This window comes from Filicampus tigris, chromosome 3, assembly GCF_054856515.1.
Source record: "Filicampus tigris isolate MCC_2025a chromosome 3, RoL_Ftig_1.0, whole genome shotgun sequence".
NCBI lineage: Eukaryota > Metazoa > Chordata > Actinopteri > Syngnathiformes > Syngnathidae > Filicampus > Filicampus tigris.
Genome location: NC_141219.1, coordinates 31887291 through 31911425, shown reverse-complemented (window position 1 = coordinate 31911425; position 24135 = coordinate 31887291). Strand labels below are relative to the sequence as shown.

The 24135-nt window shown below is 45.2% G+C and overlaps 1 protein-coding gene across 1 annotated transcript in view; it reads right to left on the bottom strand.

Moving 5' to 3' along the window:
* Positions 1-4894: 4894 nt before the first annotated feature.
* Positions 4895-24135, bottom strand: part of LOC147150655 (uncharacterized) — a 60726-nt gene continuing 41485 nt past the window's right edge. The window contains exon 10 of the mRNA XM_086026605.1: positions 4895-9902. Within this exon, the coding sequence (XP_085882731.1) occupies positions 9760-9902 (143 nt within the window). The 3' untranslated portion in view covers positions 4895-9759. The remainder of the gene's footprint in view (positions 9903-24135) is intronic.

Here is a 24135-nt window from a genome sequence, read left to right as displayed (position 1 = left end):
TGTTGAAGATGTCCTGCACGGTATGTGGACATTCTTGGATGATGTGAAGGTGTTCTGAGGAAAATGAACATCTTGTATGTTGTTGAAGATGTCCTGCAGGGCACGTGGACATTTCGTATGAGGTGGAAAAATGTTCCAAGGAGAGAACATTTGAGATGAATGAGATTACGACATAGAAAGAATTTGACTACAGATCCTGGCCAGGATGTCTATCTTAGTTTTGGTGTGAATGGAAAGAGAAAAGAGATGAAGAGAAAAAAGATTAAGTGAAAAGAGAAAAGAGATGACGTCATGAAAAGTTCGGATGAGTGCAGAATTGGAATGGAAATGGAAGCCGAACAGAGAGAGAATAGAGCGCGCTGCCACGTACAAGTTTGGGAACAGCACGGGCACGGGGCATAATTGAGGCACAAGGGGCACAATGGTAATGACGGCGAGCCAGTCGTCGTTGGTGGCTCTGTTGCTTTTAGACTGCGTCGTGTCCGAGCCGGTGCGATTCCGAGGCTAGGAGAAGCAACCGGTGATCAATTGTGCCCTATTCAAAGCCGCGTGAAATTTGACCCGGCAAGCGGACCATCAGTATTGGCTTATGGAGTAACCGCGGGGTCTGAGAAGAAATGGATGGAGATACGTGGAATTTGGGCCCAAATTAAGGGGTTAATAATGGTATACCAATAAATAGAATAAACTTATTTGGTGCGCACCACAGTAATAGTTGGAAGCCTGCAGGAGTAATCTTAAAGAGATAGAAGCGCTATAGAGAATGTTAAAGTAATACGATGACAATAATGATAGCACCAATAATATGATAATAGTGATATGATGATAATATTATTGTAGTTAGAAGCCGATCATTTAAAATGCAAACATGTGCTGCTGCGTCGAGCGAAAGCGGCATCGCGGTCCTAGGAGGCCGAGAACTATATAGGCTCGTCAAGATAATTAAAATAATAGTAATAATAATAATATTCGTTTGGGGGCGGCACGGTGGTCGACTGGTTAGCACGTCCGCCTCACAGTTCAGAGGTTGTGGGTTTGATCCCGGCCCCGGCCTCCCTGTGTGGAGTTTGCATGTTCTCCCCGTGCCAGCGTGGGTTAGGCTCCAGCACGCCCCGCGACCCTTGTGAGGAGAAGCGGTATAGATAACGGATGGATGGATATTCGTTTGGAAGACGACGTTAAATGATGATGCATGTGCGGTGAGGTGTTAAGATATGTATCGTTCAATGTGTGTGAGCGTGTGCGTACGGTGGATTCCGCTTGTGTGTGTGTGCGTGTGTGTGTGGGGGTGGGTGTGTGTGTGTGTGTGTGTGTATGTGTGAGCCATTATCATACATATGTGGAAGCAAAGCACATCAAGCAAGTTGGGCATAGATATGGAAAAAGCTAAAGCTAAACCCACAAGCTAATAAAGCTAACAAGCCTAATAATAAAAATCATGTCATGTCATTTTCCAAACCGCTTATCCTATATAGGGTTGCGGGGAGTTGCTGGAGCCTATCCCAGCTGTCAATGGGCGAAGGCAGACTACACCCCGAACTGGTTGCCAGCCAGTCGCAGGGCACACATAGACACTGTCACTGAGCGGGAATCGATCCCACGCTGCCCGCACACAACTCAGGCATGTGTACCACTACACGTTCAGTGGACATAATAAAAATCGAACACATGAATTATGATATACATTATTATTCTTACATTACCCCCTGTTTTTATATAATACAAAGCTAAACCTACAAAGCCAATAAAGCTAACAAGCCTAATCATGAAACATCTAACACATGAGTCATTGTATACATTATTCTTGCAAAGTTCATTTGAACCTAACATGTGTTTAACATGAGAGTAACTGTCAAATGTATACAGTGGCATGCCTCATTCTTACACGCACATAGATTTGAAAGTTTTGTTTATTATTTGTTTGTTTGTTTTTAAATCATGCCCTGTCTCACTCAATTGTTTGGGTAAAGGTATAATGAGCTGGGGCCTTAAAAAGGAAACCACATGTTGAGAAAAATGAAGGTATCAAGCTAAGTTTATGGAGCAATGTCAACTTGAATGTTGTTTTTAAGCTAACCAACAATACAATGTGAGTATAGAGGCTAAATGAAGAGAATGTCATGATCAACATTATTTGAACTCAAATCATAAAAGTTGAAAGCTTTTAAAAGTTGATCTCAATGATTTATATGTTTAACTTGTATTGATTTATTAAACCGAGTATTTTTAATTTAGAGTTACGTTTGAGAGTGTAAAACTGTGACTCAGGGCCTCAGGTTTGTACATGCTTTTTCACAATTTTAACTTCCTCACGTATATTTTTACGAGCACACGTTTGTTGAGAATAATGTATCCTGATAATTTAAAAATCGTTATGAGAGTGCATCTAATTTATCAGAGCAGGAAGTAAAACCTACACATATTGCTTTCATAAAAGGGCTAAAGTTCTGTCATATTTGGTTATTTCTGAACTTTTCATCTCGAGGCTCTTACGAATTCATAAGGCGAATACATCAATATACTTCAATTAACCACTCTCTCTCTCTCACTTTCTCTCTCTAACGAGAAAACCACACCTATGGCGAGGAGGCGGGTCATCCACATCCCCTTTCGGTAGGTATAAGACAGCAGATCTCCAAACCAAGCCATAACAACGTGTTGCTCGAGAAGAAAAAACAACATCCACAATGCCAGTAACCCGACAGACATCCAGACGCATAGAAACGATATGGGCTCCATTGGGACCCCAAAGGGGTCAGCCAATGGAGAGTGGACCCATGGTTAAAAGGTCGAGACAAATGCCCATCACCTACAAACCTCTGATACAGATAACCGCTAACCAAGACAAGATAAGATAAGATAAGATAAGATAAGAATGCCTTTATTGATCCCACAGTGGGGAAATTTTCATTGTTACAGCAGCAAAGATCACACAGGGACGGCGGCATAATGTAGCCATTAATGTATAACATTGACGGCAAACATTCAGGATCAAACCTATGTAAATATACGCAGTAACATGTGTATATACACACCAACATACATCTACATAAAAAGTATGAGGAACACTCATTTTGGCCTGTACATAGTACAGAGGAAAAATACTCTAAGTAAGTGACAGTGCTGCAGTGCTGTAGTGAGATGTAAGGGACAGCATTGGATAAAAATAAAACTAGACTAACAGTAGTGGGGAATGTTGAGTATTGCACGGTATTACAGTAGTGGGGAATATTGGGTAAAGCATGATATGAGCTCAGGTGCAGGACTGCACAATTGCACTAATGTCCGCCAGTTTGTAGAGACTACACAATGTTCTTGTTAAAGAGTCTGACAGCAGCAGGCAAGAAGGAACGGCGGAATCTCTCCTTTGCACGGCGAGGGTGTAACAGTCTGTCACTGAAGGAGCTGTGGAGTGCTGTTAGGGTGCCCTGGAGGGGGTGGTCCGGGTTGTCCAGCATTGATGACAGCTTGGCCAACATCCTCCTGTCCCCCACCGAGTCCACAGAGTCCAGGGAGCAGCCCAGGACAGACCAGTTTGTCCAGCCGCTTCTTGTCCCGGGCCGAGACGCTGCCTGCCCAGGTGACCACTCCCTGGAAGATGACCGATGCAACCACCGAGTCATAAAAGTTCCTGAGGAGTGTCCCCTGAACCCCAAAAGACCTCAGTCTCCTGAGTAGGAAGAGTCTGCTCTGACTCTTCCTATAGAGGGCGTCTGTGTTGTCGCACCAGTCCAGTTTATTGTTCAGATGAACACCCAGTTACTTGTAAGTTGAGACTCTCTCAACATCTGTTCCCCGGATATTCACTGGTGCAGGTGAAGAGTGCTGGCGCCTACCGAAATCCACCACCATTTCTTTGGATTTCCCCGCATTGATCAGGAGGCGGTTCTGCTGGCACCAGTCCACAAAACCCTGAGTAAGTTCTCTGTACTCCCGATCTTCTCCGCCTGTGATGAGGCCGACAATCGCAGAGTCGTCAGAGAACTTCTGCAGGTGACAGGTGTTGTAGTTGAAGTCCGAGGTGGGTGTAGAGGGTGAACAGGAAGGGAGCCAAGACAGTTCCCTGTGGGGCCCCCGTGCTACAGAGGAGCACGTCAGACACACAGTCCTGTGTCCTCACATACTGTGGCCGGTTTGTGAGGTAGTCCTGGATCCATGTGGTGAGGTGGTGGGCCACCCCCGCCCGCTCCAGCTTGTCCAGCTAGTCCAGCTAATGATTATGAAGAAATGGAAGTGAATGTGGCTGACGTAAACCTCATGGTGGAACCGGCGGTGACCGCTGACCACGATTTTACCACGGAGTGCCCTCAGCAAAAGCTGTCGGGGTTCGAGGAGGCTGAGAAGGAGAACATACCCCCAATGGACATCCCTCAAACGTCCTTGACTGGAGCTGTCAAGACTTTACCAAAAGAGACGTTGACTGAGGAAGAGGAACAAAAGGGGGAGAAGGATGACGATGAGTTGAAGGAAGAGGAGAATGAAACAGACAAAGAAAAGAGGAGGAGCTTGAGTCAGAAGAGGAGGAGGAGGAGGAGCTGGAGTCAGAAAAGGATAACCTTTTAAGCAACAGATATTTGAACACAAACGGTGGAACTACGAATGTAGAGCGACAATATCTCAATACACAGGCGTATGATCTTTATCCTTTATGAAAAAGGACTAGTACTGGAACTTACTTAGTTGAGGCTGCCTCAATGTACAGTATATCCATATGACTGTATTATACTCACATCAGGACTCCAAGGCACACACACCAGAATTTAGCAACAGATTTATCATTAATTTTCAAACAAACAGTGCTTTAGCACTTATCAATGAACTACAAATAAGATTCATTCCTTTGGATTAGAATCGATTTAACCAATTTGTGTTAACAAGCAAAACATGCAGCAAATATTCTGAAATTGTTTTATTTGGTAATAACAGCTTCATAACACATTTTTTCACACTTGTTTACGCAAATAGAATTCAATACATGTACAACAGTGTCTTTTCACAGGAAAGTGCAAATATCCATAGCCAATAAACAAGGTTAAGAAGTAGTGGAAACAGCCGTGTGTGTTATGTAGTGGCATCCATTTCTTTAAATATTTTGGAATATTTCCTTTTAATTTGTTTTATGTAAATTGAATTGGGACTTGGTAGCATCTGGCCATATGTATGCAGCATGTGCCACACACTGTACATCAAAGCTTGGTGAAGGAATGTTTCAGCGATGGCGCTAGACTGGGGCTTGGGAGGGGCTATAGCCCTGTTCGAAATCTGTATAGCCCCACAGGGGTGAGGGGGACTAGAAAAAAGAAGAATTTGTTTGTCTCTCTAGTGTCTCGGTAATTTATTTGTCACCACGGAGAGGATCCGCAGCTTGGAGACGGCGTGGGGTGTTATGTATGTGTGTGTAAAGAGGCCTACACACGCAGATACCACTTTTGTCGCCACCTCTCTGATCGATTTTGCAATCATAAAAAAGTTAAATGCATTACCTAGTCATCAAGGTCCATTTGTTCTAGCAGGCACGAGCCCCATTGTTGTCGCTTTGTTCGTTAGGCGAGGTAAAGGCCACAAAACGCAGAAGAAATTCCACCCTGCGGTGTCCTAGCCAATATCAGCTGTAGCGACACCCTCCGACTTGGAGTCAAAGCGCAACACATTTTCAAAACAACACGTGTGGGTTGCACGCGAATAAAAAGGCAAACTGCGCGGAGAGCAACGATAGACTCCATGAGCGGGCAGATTAGTCCCCCTCTGCTAACAGGCTAACGCAACTCAGTTAGCTCAATTAGCATTCGGCCGCTGATACAGCCAAGGGTATAGCAGTATGAAAAGATCTTCTTACCGTCCTACGATAATTTCCTACCGCTGACCTTGGCTGTAACATTGTGGAGGTGATTGTTTTTTCCTCAATGGAGCTCACATTTAATGTCAATAAAATCCCAAACATTCTGCCGATCGCTTTTATATTTTCACAGGTTGCAGTGGTCATGAGTAGAGCTGTACAAATGAATTTGGATGATTATTGGTCACCGTTTTCAGACAAAAACTTTCAACAGAACATGATAAAACAAGCCTGGAAAACATACTGTATTATACACTGCTTGCTATTTCCCTCAATGACGTTGACAGGCTGAAATGAAAAAAAAACACAAAAAATAACAGCCCACACCCATAAAAAAATAGGCATCATTAAGATGTGCTGAATGTAGTAATAAGGACGCATGAATCACTTCTAAGTTTCTTCGGGGGGTGAATTTTTGTGCGAACATAATTTTTACAGAGACCTACTACCGTATTGTCCGGGCTACAAGCCGCACTGTTAAACAAGCCGCACCCACTCTATTTTTAGAACATTATAAAAAAAAAACCCCGCAGTTTATATAAGCCGCGCCTATGTATGTTGAAAACTTTTATATTTACTGCATTTACAGAATGATTATGAACTGTAAATGTTTGTATGTACCTGAGCACATTCTTTCCTAACGGTGCCTTTTAACATTGCAGCAACGTTGCTGATTAAAACAGAAGAGAACCAAGAGAAAATAAACAGTATTTCACTGCCGACTGCCGCTCCAGTTTGTCAGCTAATGTCCACCAGACTCCACCATCTATTGTTCTACTACATTCTAAATATGCACCTTTTTTGTTTTATGTTAATAAAATTAGCCAATCTAACACACAACGTGCTAAATCAACAATAGCATTTCACATCGAAACAACAGAACAGACGTAACATCAGCCAATCGCATTCATGTGCACTTCACGGACCTCTAGGAAAACTGTCAGGTTCACACCAAGTGAGACATTAGTAAACAACGCACAAAATGAGGATAGAAGACACTCAACACAATAGTGTCATTTTACTTGTGCAAGGAGACCGAAGGGAACTACCGCAACAGTTCCTAAAACCCTTTGATAAGCACCTCCGCCTCCTCGCTTTTATTTTCTTAGGAGTCCCTGATTACAAAGGTGTTCCAGCTCTAAGGGAAAGGGGAGCGAAAGCAGCTGGAACACTCTGAACTTGTTTTGTCTATGTGTGTGTGCGTGTGTGAGCCATTATCATACATATGTGGAGGCAAAGCACACCGAGCAAGATGGGCCTGGATATGGAAAAAGCGAAAGCTAAACCCACAAGCTAATAAAGCTAACAAGCCTAATCATGAAAAACCTAACATATGAATCATGATATACATTATTATTCTTACATTCCCCAGTGTTTTTATATAATATAAAGCTAAACCTACAAAGCTAATAAAGCTAACAAGCCTAATTACGAAATATCTAACACGCATATGTCAAAGTCAAGGCCCGCAGGCCACATCCCGCAAGAAGGTTTTCTACGGCCCCTGGGAGGATATTGCTTTATTATTAGATCTGGCCCGCAGAAAGCCGGTGTGGGTAGCAGATCTGATCGGGTTCTTCGCGCCTGCCGATGACGTCACGCTTTAAAATATATTGTAGCGACTTCAAAGAACACGCCGTCAGATGTAGATTAATTATCATGTTTTTATTAGTCCAAAGGGCTAATAAGGGCCGCAGCCGATGCCAATACAGTGCGACAACCGTTCAGTCAAAAAAGAGCAACGGCTCTCCTGTTCGTCCACCGCTACTCTCGCTCGCATGGCCCATCCAGCGAACCGCACGATGCATTCATTAACCTCAGAAACAAAACAACTTGGCAAGGCACAAATTCGACCACAACACAGATAACCCAATTCCATACACTATTTCTGTAAAATATTTCTTTGTATCAATGTTTGCCACCCCATGGCTGTTCTACATGCTGACCGAAGACTTCACGTCACTTTTCATGGCTTCCCGAATCGGATTGTTGTAAAAAGTTTTTTGGAGTAAAACACACTTTATTAGAAATACTTCATGTTCGAAATCTCACATTGTTTTATTATTAGTCATTGTTGGCATTTGATCAATTCATTGAGTTTCGACGTAGTGCTGAGATGTCCCACACTGTGAGCAGGCATTGAACGCGATCCGAGCGCTAAGTGTTGATAGTGAGTGACTTTTTTTTTTCTCTTTCCTTCTTCGACACAGCTTGTAGTTTGTTCGTGCCAGCAAACTCACTAGTTGCAGATTTCCCGTGTTTCACCACCTGCGTTGTTGTGTGTAAATGTTAAAAGGTGAGTTTAATAATTTAAGTTCGTGTCAGGTAACTGCTGTACATAATAGCCTAGATATGTTCTCGTGAATGATGTCACGTTGATGAACACTAGTTCGTTATTTTGGCTCATATGCTAACTATTCTTGTGATGAAACGTGTGAATGTGTATTGTATGTATTGTTTGGCTGATTAATTTCTCAATACAGTGAATTGTAATGTTTAGGCATATTGTTAACAAATGGCTATGCATTGGATGATGTTGCTAGGTTATTCTTTGTCTGTGTTGTTGCAGACCACAATAAATAGACGTGTCAAGTGGAATACGGGCCTGTGTTTTCTGACAGGAGAACCCAAATTCATACCTTGCCACTTTAAATAGTCAGATGGAGACATCATACCAATCATATGATCCTCTCCGTTTTACTTCACATTGTGTACAGTTCATACAATCTTGCAGCCCAAGTCAACCAGAAAAGTGTTTCCAGTTTGGCAGGAGAAACGGAAACGGAAGTGACGTATGAGCTGCCTCGCAAAAGTAGCAGTAATGTACTTTATTTTATTTTCTATTTAGAAACTTCGAAGATAAAAACACAACAGCCAGGGGGGTGACAAACATAGACGCAAAGAAATATATTACAGATATATAAAGCGTGACATCATCAGCAGGCGTGAATGACCCGATCCAATCTGGACATTTAAAAAAAATTCAATGACCATTCTATCAGTCCGGCCCTCCGCTTGTCGCAAAATTTTGTATTTGGCCCTCCGTCCATTTGACTTTGACACACCTGATCTAACACATGAATCATGGTATACATTATTATTCTCACAAAAACATAAAATCAAAGCATTACAGCACCTAATGCAATAACCTAGTGCATGGCGCCCTCTCCTGGTGAACTCCTCCACCTGCAGTCACATCCAGTCAATGGGAAATGTATTCTATTGAATTGTACTGTTGTAGGAATTGTACTGAATTCCGGTTAGAGCGCCTGAGCGGTGGAAGAAAAATCCGCAGAATAGCTATAAACCACAGGGCTCAAAATCTAGGAATGAAGTCGCGGCTTATAGTCCGGAAAATACATTATATACAGTCAGTGCCATGTTCAACCCAATCAAGTGTCTCCTTAAGGGTGGGAAAGTAAAACTTAAGGTTAAACAGGAAGAACAACTTGGTTAATATGGTTATATTGAGGAGGGTAAAACAACTTTGGTTAGGTTATGTTTGCATTTGGATGTGAGAGAATAAAATGCCTTAGTCATGGCACATTCTGCCTAAGTCACTTTTATTTGTGAAGCAATTAATGAAGGGTCTTTTTCCTTTTGCTTACTATTCACACAGGTTAAGTGTTTTGTTACAATATCTATAATAAATACCAATGTCATGTCATGTAATCTCAAAAATGTGATTTGACTTGTTTTCCAAAATCATTGAAATATGAGTTAGGCAATTATGCTACGTGGCCGACGATATCCTCAAATGGGTAAAAGGTAGGGTTCACCCTGGACTCGTCTTCAGTCAATCACAGGGTAGACGTTGACAAACAAGTCTCACATTTCTCTCTCATCTCGAAACTTGGATCCTTCAGTTAATCTAGCGAACATGTTTTGGGATGATGGCATGTCCAGTGAACGCCAACGAACGATCAGTTTATCCATGCATAGGCATATAGGCCGTTCTTCTTCCACAACTGACAGCGTGCAGCTGAGTATTCGTTGACAAACGAGAGCTTGCTGGACAGGAGGGCGGTGGTTGCTGGGTAAGCTGACCACCCATCAACCATATTACCTGGAAGACACAGACATTTTATCATTACCAGTCTTCATGAAATAATTGATTGATTGACTGATTGATTATTTGTTTTTGAGGAGGCCACCACAAGCATACTGTATCATTTTTCAGAAAAAAAAAACAATAAAAGTTCCCAGACAAAAACAAAAGGTCACCATTTGCAACCGCTCTACACGGTGTTGCTCAAAAAGGGAATGGGAAGAAGAAAACGTACTAAATCCCACCCCCATCTCACATTTATATTACAAGCTGCACATATTAACTTTCGCTTCCCTAATGGTTAAGTTACACCTATACAAGTCCAACTAATATAGATAACAGATTAGAAAAAATGATATATAATACATTACATATACTTACAAACAAAATAATGGTTTGCATGATTCAAAATACATGTATTATGTTTCAACAATAATTACATACCAACAATGGGAATGGAACTAATATATCATCGCTGTCCTGTGAAAAACACTTATGTCCATTTTTTTTTTAATTTTCTTATTTTCTTATCAATATTTCTTATATTCAAACATCGCATTAACATGAAATGTATTTATTTTTTCCAAAATTGGACAGAAGTGTTTTTCACAGGACAGTGACGACATACCAACATGGTAAGCAACAACAAGCACATTCCCAAAAATGGTAAGAAAGAGCAGGTGACTGAGCAGTTAAAGGGATAATTTGGTCGGGATGGCCATGTTTTCACTAACAAGTTCATTTTATATAGTTTTTGATCAGGAAAATGAAAAGAGCTTGTCATTTTCTATTTTATCCATTCATTTTGGAGAAATGAATGAATGAATGAATAACGCTTCCTTTCAATGAGGAAAATGGCCACGCCCCCTACCGTTCTTTCCATGTTCGGTAGAAGTCACTGAAGGGACTGATTACAAACTCTCCATTGGAAATCATTGTACTGTCATTGCTTATAACGTCCAAAAACGGTCAATTGGCACCAAAATTTGTGGACATACCTACTGATTGCCACTTCAACATATCAAAAGGATTAACCTCTCCAAGGCTGATTTATATGAGAATGAGGAAATGTGCAAGTGAGCAGAGCTACATAGATTTTTGCTGGGACGAGCGCACACGCTTATTTGCTGATCACGGTTAGGACGGGCGAGGCATTAAACACCCGTCAGGATATGTACAGAGTCTGAAGTGGGAATGAGTAGACATGCACATTTATTTGGATGAGGAATGGCCCCAGTTTTACGACCTTCAACGCGGCGTCTAATGGGCTGGGCGATATGACGATATAAGATTGTCAAAGGGACACTTGGGTGAGCTTAACATTGGCACTTATATAATAGGTTTGCATGTAAAAATGTCATTAGGACTAAAATGTCCACCTCAAAAGACTCTGTAGTGATTTAAGGGCTTTTTTGTGATTAGGTTTACGACAAATTTCCCCACCCCAAAAAGGGGCGTGGCTTATGTTATGTTTTCGGTCTCAGCGGTCTACATCATGCGAGGAAGGCATACGTGGTAATATTGCTCGCTTTGACAGTTCTGTTGTCTAAAACGACGACCGATCGCCACCAAAATGCAATTGCACATTACTACTCTTGTCCACTTCAAAGTGTGAAAGTATAAAAGTGTTCTACACAATAGTTTGGATTCATTTATATAAAACGTGATCTCATCATGATCACCTCCCCAAAATCAAAAATACCGTGGCGATTGCTCATCGACTTTCACAAGCTGAAGCGGACAAGAGCATGAATGCGCACATAAACCCCAACTGGTTATATTTCGGACATTTAGCGACGCTAAGCTAGTGTCAGCTCTCAGGAAGGAGACCGCGCCTGCAGCAGCAGCAGGCAGATTGGAACCCCCCGCTTCCCTCCCCGGCTAAAGGTAGGATTGGGACGGCTAATAGCAACAACTAGCTTCTGGCCGTTAAAACAAAAGGCGTTAGCACAACAACATTAGCTCCTTACTGTCCGCCCAGTGTGTGGAGGTGAAGATGAGCGAGCCTGTGTCTTCATGTTGCTTCAGTCGCAGTCGCGTGTGGTGTCCCTGCTTGCTTGCTTGCAGCCGCCACCTTCTGCGTGTGACGAAAGCCCTCAACGAACTGCGAATAAAATTTTCTAGCGAGGCTAACTGCACAGCCGAGTGTGGCCGCATTGGAACATGCCATTTTGGCTGTTACCTTCCAAATTGGACGGCACGTTGAAAGCTGACACTATGTCAAAGCCGCTGACGCGTATACCTGACCAACCAATCACAGCACGCACAGTGCACCGTACGTGACACTCCCCGCCTCCCTGTTTGTTTGTAAAGCGGGAGGCTATAACGTAAAGTCACCACGAAGCAGAGTTGGTCCCGAAAAGAAACTCCACATCCACCGTGTCGATGGGGTTTGACTTTACCTCGGAGGAGAAAGCGCAAACCAGTTATTTGCAAAGTTTGCAGAGACTCGGTTCGGACGTCAGCACCAACAGACAAAGCAAAGCAAAAAAAGATCAGCCAGAGGCAGCCGCTAGCTCCAAGCTAACGCAACACACGGTAACACAGTCATTTAAAAAGCGAACTCCATAGGAAAAAACAAGCAAGCAGTGTAAAGAAGTAACTGAGGCAGTGACTTATTACTTTGCTGAAGACATGATTCTCATTAAAACAGTGGAAAACGAGGGCTTTAAAAGATTATTCAAAGTACTAGACCTACGTTACGAGCTGTGTTTTTATGTTTACATTGTGTTGCTTTTTATGTTTACATGCACTGCACATTTTGATAAAGATTGTCACTATTCAAACTAAAACCTGTTTAGAAAGCTTAGCTGGCTTAAAATGTGATTTTTTATTAGAATTTTATATACGTTTTGAATATGTTTTATATGTTTGACATGAGAAAAATGGTCAGAAATGTGCAAATGTCATGTCATGTCATCTTCCAAACCGCTTATCCTATACATGGTCGCAGGGAGTTGCTGGAGCCTATCCCAGCCGTCAATGGGCGAAGGCAGACTACACCCCAAACTGGTCGCCAGCCAGTCGCAGGGCACACATAGACACTGTCACTGAGCGGGAATCGATCCCACGCTGCCCGCACACAACTCAGGCGTGTGTACCACTACACTATCAGTGGACCAATGTGCAAATTAGTCTTATAAAAACAATGTAAAAAAAGAATCATGATAAAATCGTGATCGTTATTTAATTTATATTTTTTACATATCACCCAGCCCTACCGTCTAATTTGGAAAGTAACAGCCGAAATGGTAAGTTCCAATGCGGCCATACTTAGCTGTGGAGTCGCTGAATATTGACGCTCCCGAAGCGGCCCCGACTAAAAGCACATGCCGCCCCGCGATGCGCATGTTCAAGATAGCCCCGGTGTTCGATGAGGTCTTTATCTAAAATCGACGCCCACTCACTCTCACGCCGAAGCTGGCGGCTGTAAGCGGTGTCGGACAAGGCACGCGACTGCTTGGGAGGCAATGCCGCAACATTAAGACGCTGTTGTGCTAATGCTTTTTGTTTTAACTGCCTGAAGCTAGTTATATTTTGACTGATTTCATTTATACAGACAATAGTGTTTAGGTCGTTTAATTACCTGAAATGTTTCGGCGTGTTACTTAACAATATATATATATATATACATACATATGTATATATATATATATATATATATATATATATATATATATATATATATATATATATATACATACAGATACATATATATATATATATATATATATATTTATATATATATATACACATACATATATACATACACATACATATATACATATATATATATACACATACATATACATATATATATACACATACATATATACATACATATACATACATATATATATACATACATATATATATATATATACATACATATATACAGACATACATACATATATATATATATACATATGCGAATACACATACACATATACATATACCGTATTTTCCTGACCAATTGGCGCACCGTATTAAAAGGCGCAGTCTCAGTTACGGGCACTATTTCTGTATTTAACACACACAAGGTGCGCCGCATTATTGGGCACAGCAATGGTAAAACATACGATAGCTTATAAAATAAGATTTCCGGCGCCGCGCGAGTGGCAGCCCGCTACAGTAGCTGCGGCTCATCGGTGAGCCTTTCGTGTGTTTTTGTTCTTTAATATTACTCTACCTCATACCTTTTTCATATAGTTAATAGTCGTAACTTGCGTAGCAATGGACACCAAACTGCGGTATTCTTGCTGCTGCTGATGGCTATTTTTTGCGCGATCGTGTCCGGCGACTTGGCTCGGAGACGAGCCCCCATTGTTTACAGCCGGAATCAGCTGTTAGCACTCCGTGCTAACCATGCGCCGGCTTCCGGGGCGAGACCCGATATCCCCCGTGAGCTGAGGAGGAAGAGACAGGGATCTCGTGCGGGGGTTAAACGCCGGGAAAGGAGGAGACGATACCATCCCGTCCTCCCGTCTGTTATCATGGGGAATGTTAGATCGCTCCCCAACAAGATGGACGAGCTAGCGGCGCTTACCCGGCACGAGAGGGACTTCCGGGAGGCTAGCCTGATGCTATTCACGGAGTCGTGGCTAACAGCGCTAACGCCGAACGCGGTCGTAGAATTGGATGGCTTCCAAATCATACGCACGGACAGGACGCTGGAGAGTGGAAAGAGGAAAGGAGGAGGGCTGGCTGTGTTTGTGAACGATAGATGGTGTAATCCTGGGCACATCACGATTAAGGAGCAGCTTTGCAGCAGGGATATTGAGCTGCTAGCTGTTGGCATGAGGCCATTCTACATCCCGCGAGAGTTTAGTCATGTGATCGCGGTGACCGTCTACGTCCCACCAGCTGCCAGCGGCGACACAGCCTGTGATGTCTTGACTGCAGCCGTGAGCAGGCTACAAACACAGCACCCAAATGCCCTGGTACTCATCTCTGGTGACTTCAATCATGCCTCCCCTTCCTCCTCTCTGCCTTCATTCACACAGTATGTCACCTGCCACACCAGAGACAATAAAACAACTGTGTGGGAAGTATTCAGCGATGCTCACGGGGAAGACATTAGTAAGAGGAGGGCTTTTGCGTCAGGCAACATAGAGGAGCGAAGGACGGTGCAGCGCCAGCTGAGGAGGAGGATCAGAGAGGGGAAAAGGTCCTACAGGAAGAGGATGGAGGAGCAGCTGCTGCAGAATAACGCCAGGGGAGTCTGGAGGGGCCTGAAGACCATCTCAGGCCACGGACAACCCAAGACCCGGACTGGGGGAGACCTGCAGTGGGCAAATGAGCTGAATCTCTTTTTCAATAGGTTCGATCAGATGCCTGCCTCCACTCAGTCTCTCCTGCTGCAGCCCCCACCTACTCCTCTTGCTGGGCGTGTCACCCCCTCCCCCCTTTTCTCCACAGTCTCCAGCTCCCAGCTACAACAGATAGCCACCACTCCCTCCTGCCCAGCCTTGGCCTTCACAACATCTCAGGTGAGGAACCAGCTGAAGAAGATGAAGGCGAGGAAGGCAGCGGGTCCAGATGGCATCAGCCCTCAGCTCCTCAAATCCTGCGCAGACCAGCTGTGTGGAATTGTCCAGCACATGTTCAACCTGAGCCTGAAGCTGGGCAGGGTCCCCCAGCTATGGAAAACATCCTGCCTGGTCCCGGTGCCAAAGACCCCCCACCCGAAGGAGCTCAACAGCTTCAGACCAGTGGCGCTGACGTCTCACCTGATGAAGACCCTGGAGAGACTGGTCCTTGTCCACCTGCGCCCCCTGGTGAGCTCCTCAATGGACCCACTCCAGTTCCCATATCAGCCTGGCATCAGTGTGGATGATGCCATCACCTACCTCCTCCACACTTCACTCTCCCACCTGGAGAAGGCGGGGAGCACTGTGAGGATCATGTTCTTTGATTTCTCCAGTGCTTTCAACACCATCCAGCCCACCCTACTGGGAGACAAGCTGGAGCGGGCCGGGGTGGACCACCACCTCACCACATGGATCCAGGACTACCTCACAAACCGGCCACAGTATGTGAGGACACAGGACTGTGTGTCTGATGTGCTCCTCTGTCGCACGGCGGCCCCACAGGGAACTGTCTTGGCTCCCTTCCTGTTCACCCTCTACACCTCGGACTTCAACTACAACACCCCTACCTGTCACCTGCAGAAGTTCTCTGACGACTCTGCGATTGTCGGCCTCATCACAGGCGGAGATGATCGGGAGTACAGAGAACTTACTCAGGGTTTTGTGGACTGGTCCCAGCAGAACCGCCTCCTGATCAATGCGGGGAAATCCAAAGAAATGGTGGTGGATTTCGGTAGGCGCCAGCACTCTTCACCTGCACCAGTGAATGTCCGGGGAACAGATGTTGAGAGAGTCTCAATTTACAAGTACCTGGGTGTTCATCTGAACGATAAACTGGACTGGTGCAACAACACAGACGCCCTCTATAGGAAGAGTCAGAGCAGACTCTTCCTACTCAGGAGACTGAGGTCTTTTGGGGTTCAGGGTACACTCCTCAGGAACTTTAATGACTCTGTGGTTGCATCGGTCATCTTCCAGGGAGTGGTCACCTGGGCAGGCGGCGTCTCGGCCCGGGACAAGAAGCGGCTGGACAAACTGGTCAAGAGGGCCGGCTCTGTCCTGGGCTGCTCCCTGGACACTGTGGACTCGGTGGGGGACAGGAGGATGTTGGCCAAGCTGTCATCAATGCTGGACAACCCGGACCACCCCCTCCATGGCACCCTAACAGCACTCCACAGCTCCTTCAGTGACAGACTGTTACACCCTCGCTGTGCAAAGGAGAGATTCCGCCGTTCCTTTTTGACTGCTGCTATCAGACTCTTTAACAAAAACATTGTGTAGTCTCTACAAACTGTCGGAATGTAGTTGAATGAAGTTGAATGATCTCGAATGATGTACAATGGCCTGGACTGAGGACATAAAAAACAGAAGGGGAGCAAGAAAATATGAAGTAAGGAAACACTTAACCCGGGCAAGGTTATTATCGTAAACGAAAACGAACGAAATAACGAAAACTAAAATTAAAAAAAACATTTTCGTGTACGAAATAAAATAAAAACGAAAATGTTTTTTGAAAAACGATAATTGACTAAAACAACATTGTCTGCTCACAAGACTAAAACAAATGATAATAGTAGCAAAAATACCATTCGTTTTCGTCTTTGAAAGCTTTTGTGATAATTTATAAATGTAAAACACGGTGCTGCCGGTTTTACGACAGTTGTACAGCCGTACGGCACCTTGACGTCTGAAGTGACTTAAGGCGTTTACAATTAGGTCTGATGGGTACAAAGCAAAACTAAAACAACATTATAATGGCGAAAGTTGGGAGAAAACGACAGAACCCCATTTGGGATTATTTTGATAATGATTGTGTCTCAGACAAAAGCAAATGTATTGTCTCGTCCTGCATATTTCTCGAGGGGAAAAACCTCTCTCTCGCTCACTCTCTCTCTCTCTCACACACACAATCTTTCAATATGGAAGGACTTGAATTTGTTGACAAATTCTGACACGTCTGCACTCTCCTGTACAATTGCCAGGTTTTCATGTTATGTTTTATGTTACTTGTTACATCTGCATTTTCACTTTAGAAGCAGCATTAATGCACTGTACCTTTCTTGGCCTTATTGTACTTAAGTTGAAGTGGCCTGTTATGTTTTATTTGTTGATGGTTATTGGTCTATTGTTGTTATTGGTTACAGTAACACTTGTTACTGTAAAAAAAAAGCCGCACCTGACAAATACATCTAATTCTAAAAAACTAAAACTAATAAACACTAAACTAAAACAAAGCATTTTCCCCATAATTAAAACTAATAAAAACTAACAAATCTATTCTAAAAACTAATTAAAACTAACTGTTTTAGAAATAGAAAAGTCAAAATGTAATAAAAACTAAACTAAAAATGAAAAATCCAAAACTATAATAACCCTGCTTCCGGGTCACTTCCAGGTAATTTGGGTCACTTCCAGGTCATTTGGGTCACTTCTGGGTCACTTCCGGTTCATTCCGGGGTCATTTGGGTAACTTCTGGTGCATTTGGGTCACTTCCTGTTGATTTTGGATCCTCCCCCAAAATGGCCACCGCAATGGGGAGACCCCGGGTGAGTATCTCCAGTTCACCTAATGTCCCTGCCCGAGATGGCCGCCGCACTGGGGAGACCTCATGGTGAGTATTCCAAGCCAAGCTAATGTCCCTGCCCAAGATGGCCTACACACTGAGGAGACCTTGGGGTGTGTATCCCCAGTCTAGCTAATGTCCCTGACCAAGATGGCCGCCGCACCGGGAGACCTCGGGGTGAGTATCCCCAGTCTAGCTAATGTCCCTGCCCAAGATGGCCGCCGCACCGGGCAGACCTCGGGGTGAGTATCCCCAGTCTAGCTAATGTCCCTGTCCAAGATGGCCGCCGCACTGGGGAGACCTCGGGGTGAGTATCCCCAGTCTAGCTAATGTCCCAGCCCAAGATCGCCGCTGCATTGGGGAGACATCGGGGTGAGCATCCCCGGTCTAGCTAATGTCCCTGTCCAAGATAGCTGCCACACTGGGGATACCTCGGGGTGAGTATCCCCGGTCTAGCTAATGTCCCTGTCCAAGATGGCTGCCGCACTGGGGAGACCTCGTTGTGAGTAGCACCAGTCTAGCTAATGTCCCTGTCCAAGATGGCCGCCGCACTTGGGAGACCTCGGGGTGAGTATCCCCAGTCTAGCTAATGTCCCTGCCCAAGATGGCTGCCGCACCGGGGCTACCTCGGAATGACTATCCCAGTCTAGCTAATGTCCCTGACCAAGATAGCCACCATAATGGGGAGACCTCGGGGTGAGTAGCCCCAGTCTAGCTAATGTCCCTGCCCAAGATGGCCTCCGCACTGGGGAGACCTCGTTGTGAGTATCCCCAGTCTAGCTAATGTCCCTGCCCAAGATGGCCGCCGCACCGTGGAGACCTCGGGGTGTGTATCCCCAGTCTAGCTAGTGTCTCTGCCCAAGATGGCCGCCTAACTGGGGAGACCTCAGGGTGAGTATCCCCAGACTAGCTGATGTCCCTGCCCAAGATGGCCGCCGCACTGGGGAGACCTCGGGGTGAGTAGCCCCAGTCTAGCTAATGTCCCTGCCCAAGATGGCCGCCGCACCGTGGAGACCTCGGGGTGAGTATCCCCAGTCTAGCTAGTGTCTCTGCCCAAGATGGCCGCCACACCGGGGAGACCTCGGGGTGAGTATCCCCAGTCTAGCAGATGTCCCTGCCCAAGATGGCTGCCGCACTGGGGAGACATCGAGGATAGTTTCCCCGGTCTAGCTAATGTCCCTGTTCACGATGGCCGACGCATTGGGGAGACCTCGGGGTGAGTATCCCCAGTCTAGCTAATGTCCCTTCCCAAGATGGCCGCCGCACTGGGGAGACATCTGGGTGAGTATACCTAGTCTAGCTCATGTCCCTGTCCAAGATGGCCGCCGCACTGGGGAGACCTCGGGTGAGTAGCCCCAGTCTAGCTGATGTCCCAGCCCAAGATGGCCGCCGCATTGGGGAGACCTCTGGGTGAGTATAGCCAGTCTAGCTTATGTCCCTGTCCAAGATGGCCACTGCACTGGGGAGACCTCGGGGTGAGTATCCCCAGTCTAGCTAATGTCCCAGCCCAAGATCGCCGCTGCATTGGGGAGACCTCGCGGTGAGCATCCCCGGTCTAGCTAATGTCCCTGTCCAAGATAGCCGCCGTACTGGGGATACCTCGGGGTGAGTATCCCCGGTCTAGCTAATGTCCCTGTCCAAGATGGCTGCCGCACTGGGGAGACCTCGTTGTGAGTAGCCCCAGTCTAGCTAATGTCCCTGACCAAGATAGCCGCCATAATGGGGAGACCTCGGGTTGAGTAGCCCCAGTCTAGCTAATGTCCCTGCCCAAGATGGCCTCCGCACTGGGGAGACCTCGTTGTGAGTATCCCCAGTCTAGCTAATGTCCCTGCCCAAGATGGCCGCCGCACCGTGGAGACCTCGGGGTGAGTATCCCCAGTCTAGCTAGTGTCTCTGCCCAAGATGGCCGCCGATTTGGGGAGACCTCAGTGTGAGTATCCCCAGTCTAGCTGATGTCCCTGCCCAAGATGGCCGCCGCACTGGGGAGACCTCGGGGTGAGTATCCCCAGTCTAGCTAATGTCCCTGCCCAAGATGGCCACCGTACCGTGGAGACCTCAGGGTGAGTATCCCCAGTCTGGCTAATGTCCCTGCCCAAGATGGCCGCCGCACCGGGCAGACCTCGGGGTGAGTATCCCCAGTCTAGCTAATGTCCCTGTCCAAGATGCCCGCCGCAACGGGGAGACCTCGGGGTGAGTATCCCCAGTCTTGCTAATGTCCCTGCCCAAGATGGCCGCCGCAGCGGGGAGACCTCGGGGTGAGTATCCCCAGTATAGCTAATGTCCCTGCCCAAAATGGCCGCCGCACCGGGGAGACCTCTAGGTGAGTATACCTAGTCTAGCTCATGTCCCTGTCTAAGATGGCCGCCGCACCAGGGAGACCTCTGGGTGAGTATACCCAGTCTAGCTTATGTCCCTGTCCAAGATGGCCACTGCACTGGGTAGACCTCGGGGTGAGTATCCCCAGTCTACCTAATGTCCCAGCCCAAGATCGCCGCTGCATTGGGGAGACCTCGGGGTGAGCATCCCCGGTCTAGCTAATGTCCCTGTCCAAGATAGCCGCCGCACTGGGGATACCTCGGGGTGAGTATCCCGGTCTAGCTAATGTCCCTGTCCAAGATGGCTGCCGCACTGGGGAGACCTCGTTGTGAGTAGACCCAGTCTAGCTGATGTCCCAGCCCAAGATGGCCGCCGCATTGGGGAGACCTCTGGGTGAGTATACCCAGTCTAGCTTATGTCCCTGCCCAAGATGGCTGCCGCACTGGGGAGACCTCGTTGTGAGTAGCCCCAGTCTAGCTAATGTCCCTGTCCAAGATGGCCGCCGCACTGGGGAGACCTCGGAATGACTATCCCAGTCTAGCTAATGTCCCTGACCAAGGTAGCCGCCATAATGGGGAGACCTCGGGCTGAGTAGCCCCAGTCTAGCTAATGTCCCTGCCCAAGATGGCCTCCGCACTGGGGAGACCTTGTTGTGAGTATCCTCAGTCTAGCTAATGTCCCTGCCCAAGATGGCCGCCGCACCGTGGAGACCTCGGGGTGAGTATCCCCAGTCTAGCTAGTGTCTCTGCCCAAGATGGCCGCCGAACTGGGGAGACCTCAGGGTGAGTATCCCCAGTCTAGCTAGTGTCTCTGCCCAAGATGGCCGCCGCACCGGGGAGACCTCGGGGTGAGTATCCCCAGTCTAGCAGATGTCCCTGCCCAAGATGGCCGCCGCACTGGGGAGACCTCGGGGTGAGTATCTCCAGTGTATCTAATGTCCCTGCCCAAGATGGCCGCCTGTCCAAGATGGCCGCCGCACTGGGGAGACCTCGGGGTGAGTATCCCCAGTCTAGCTAATTTCTCCGCCCAAGATGGCCGCCGCACCTTGGAGACCTTGGGGTGAGTTTCCCTAGTCCAGCTAATGTCCCTGTCCAAGATGGCCGCCGCACAGGGGAGACCAAGGGGCAATAACACTGGTCCACTGGAAATGAATGGTGAATTTTTGTGGGTTTTTAAGTGAATGAGTTGAATGTTTTTGAAAAAAGGATTGTTGGGGGTGCTGAGAAGCTGAATGTGAGTTGAATGAGTGTAATGACTTGAATTTGTGGAAATTGGAAAGGTGTAAATGTGAAAGGTTGAACGATTCAATGGAAGTGAATGATAAAAACTTGCATTTTGTTTTTTTTTTTGAAGTGTGAATGAGTTGAATGTGTGGAAAGTAGGGATTTTGACAGTGTTGAAAAGCTGAATGGGAGTTGAATGAGTTTAATTTGTGGAAATTGGGAAAGTGTAAATGTGAAAAGTTGAATGTTCCAATGGAAATGAATGGTGAATAGTTGAATTTTTGTGGGTTTTTTAAGTGTGAATGACTTGAATGTGTGGGATGTAGGAATTTTGGGGGTGTTGAAAAGTTGAATGTGAGCTGAATGAGTTGAATGACTAGAATTTGTGGAAATTGTGAAGGTGTAAATGTGAAAAGTTGAATGTGCAAATGGAAATGAATGTTGAATAGTTGAATTTTTGTGGGTTTTTAAGTGTGAATCAGTTGAATGTGTGGTAAGGTGGAATTTTGGGGGTGTTGAAAAGCTGAATGTAAGTAGAATGAGTTCAATGACTTGAATTTGTGGAAATTGTGAAGGTGTAAATGTGAAAAGTTGAATTTGCAAATGGAAATGAATGGTGAATAGTTGAATTTTTGTGGGTTTTTAAGTGTGAATCAGTTGAATGTGTGGTAAGGTGGAATTTTGGGGGTGTTGAAAAGCTGAATGTAAGTAGAATGAGTTCAATGGCTTGAATTTGTGGAAATTGTGAAGGTGTAAATGTGAAAAGTTTAATGTGCCAATGGAAATGAATGGTGAATAGGTGATTTTTTGGGGGGGTTTTTAAGTGTGAATGAGTTGAATGTGTTGGAAATAGGAATTTGGGGCGTGTTGAAAAGCTTGACCAATATGAGTTGAATGAGATGAATGTTGTGAATTTCAAATTGGAATGATGTAAATATGAATTGTTGAATATGGCAATGGGAATGAATGGTGGAATTTTGTGTTTTTTTCCGGGTGAATAAGTAGATTTTTGGGGAAAGAGGAATTATGGGTGTGATGAATAGTTTTACCAATGAGTTGAATGAGTTGAATCTTGTGAATTTTAAATTGGAATGATGGAAATGGGGGCGGCACGGTGGTCGACTGGTTAGCACGTCCGCCTCACAGTTCAGAGGTCGTGGGTTCGATCCCGGCTCCGGCCACCCTGTGTGGAGTTTGCGTGTTCTCCCCGTGCCTGCGTGGGTTTCCTCCGGGTACTCCGGTTTCCTCCCACATTCCAAAAACATGCATGGTAAGTTGATTGGACTGTCTAAATTGCCCCTAGGTGTGATTGTGAGTGCGGATGTTTGTCTCTGTGTGCCCTGCGATTGGCTGGCAACCAATTCAGGGTGTCCCCCGCCTACTGCCCAAAGACAGCTGGGATAGGCTCCAGCACGCCCCGCGACCCTTGTGAGGAGAAGCAGTACAGATAATGGATGGATGGAATGAATGAATGGAAATGGGAAATGTTAAATGTGCTATTGGAAATGAATGGGATTTTTGGGGTGAAAAACGGGTAATTTGGGGTAAAACGTGATTATTTTGAATGAAGGAAAAAATGACCCCATGTTGCCGTGAATTTTTGGAATACATTCAAGTTGGAACGGCAAGAATCGGTTGAAAAATGTGGAAGTAAAAGAACGCAAAAAAAGTGCGAGGAATAAAATAGAATATTAATAATAATAATAACTAGAGAATGCAATTTCTGGAGAAATTGCATGTGAAGGCGAAGGAAGCTGAATAAAAACTACGGAATGCATTGGAATAAAGTTGAATGTAGTTGAATGAAGTTGTATGATACTGAATTAAGTTGAATGATACTGAATGAATTTGTCTGATACTGAATGAAGTTGAGTGATTCTTAATTAAGTGGAATGAAGTTGAATGAAATTGAATGAAAAGGAATTATTGAAATGAAGTAGAAATAAGTGAGATGAAGTTTATTTGAATGAAGTTGAATGTAGTTGAATGAAGTTGAATGATACTGAATTAAGTTGAATGGTACTGAATTAAGTTGAATGATACTGAATTAAGTGAAATGAAACTGTATGAAAAGTAATGAATTGAATTGAAGTAGAATTAAGTGGAATGAAGTTGGATGATACTGAATGAAGGTGAATGATACTGAATAAAGTTGAATAATACCAAATGAAGTTGAATGAAGTTGAATCAATTTGAATGACACTGAATGAAGTTGAATATTACTGAATGAAGTTGAATGACCTCTACGAAAAACTGGAATTCGTTGAAATGATACTGAATGAAGTTGAATGAAGTGTAATGACCTCAAATTATAGAGATGAGCCTTGAATGATGAGGACATAATAAAGAAGAACGGAAGAAAAGACTTCCGTTTCATTTCTGGGTTATTTGGGTCAGTTCCAGTCCATTTCCAGGTAATTCTGGTCACTTCCGGTCCATTTCCGGGTAAGTTGGGTCACTTCCGGTCCATTTCCGGGTCATTTGGGCCGCCTGCGGTCAATTTCCTAGTTCTTTGGACCACTTCCGGTTCATTTCCGGGTCATTTGGGTATCTTCCGGTT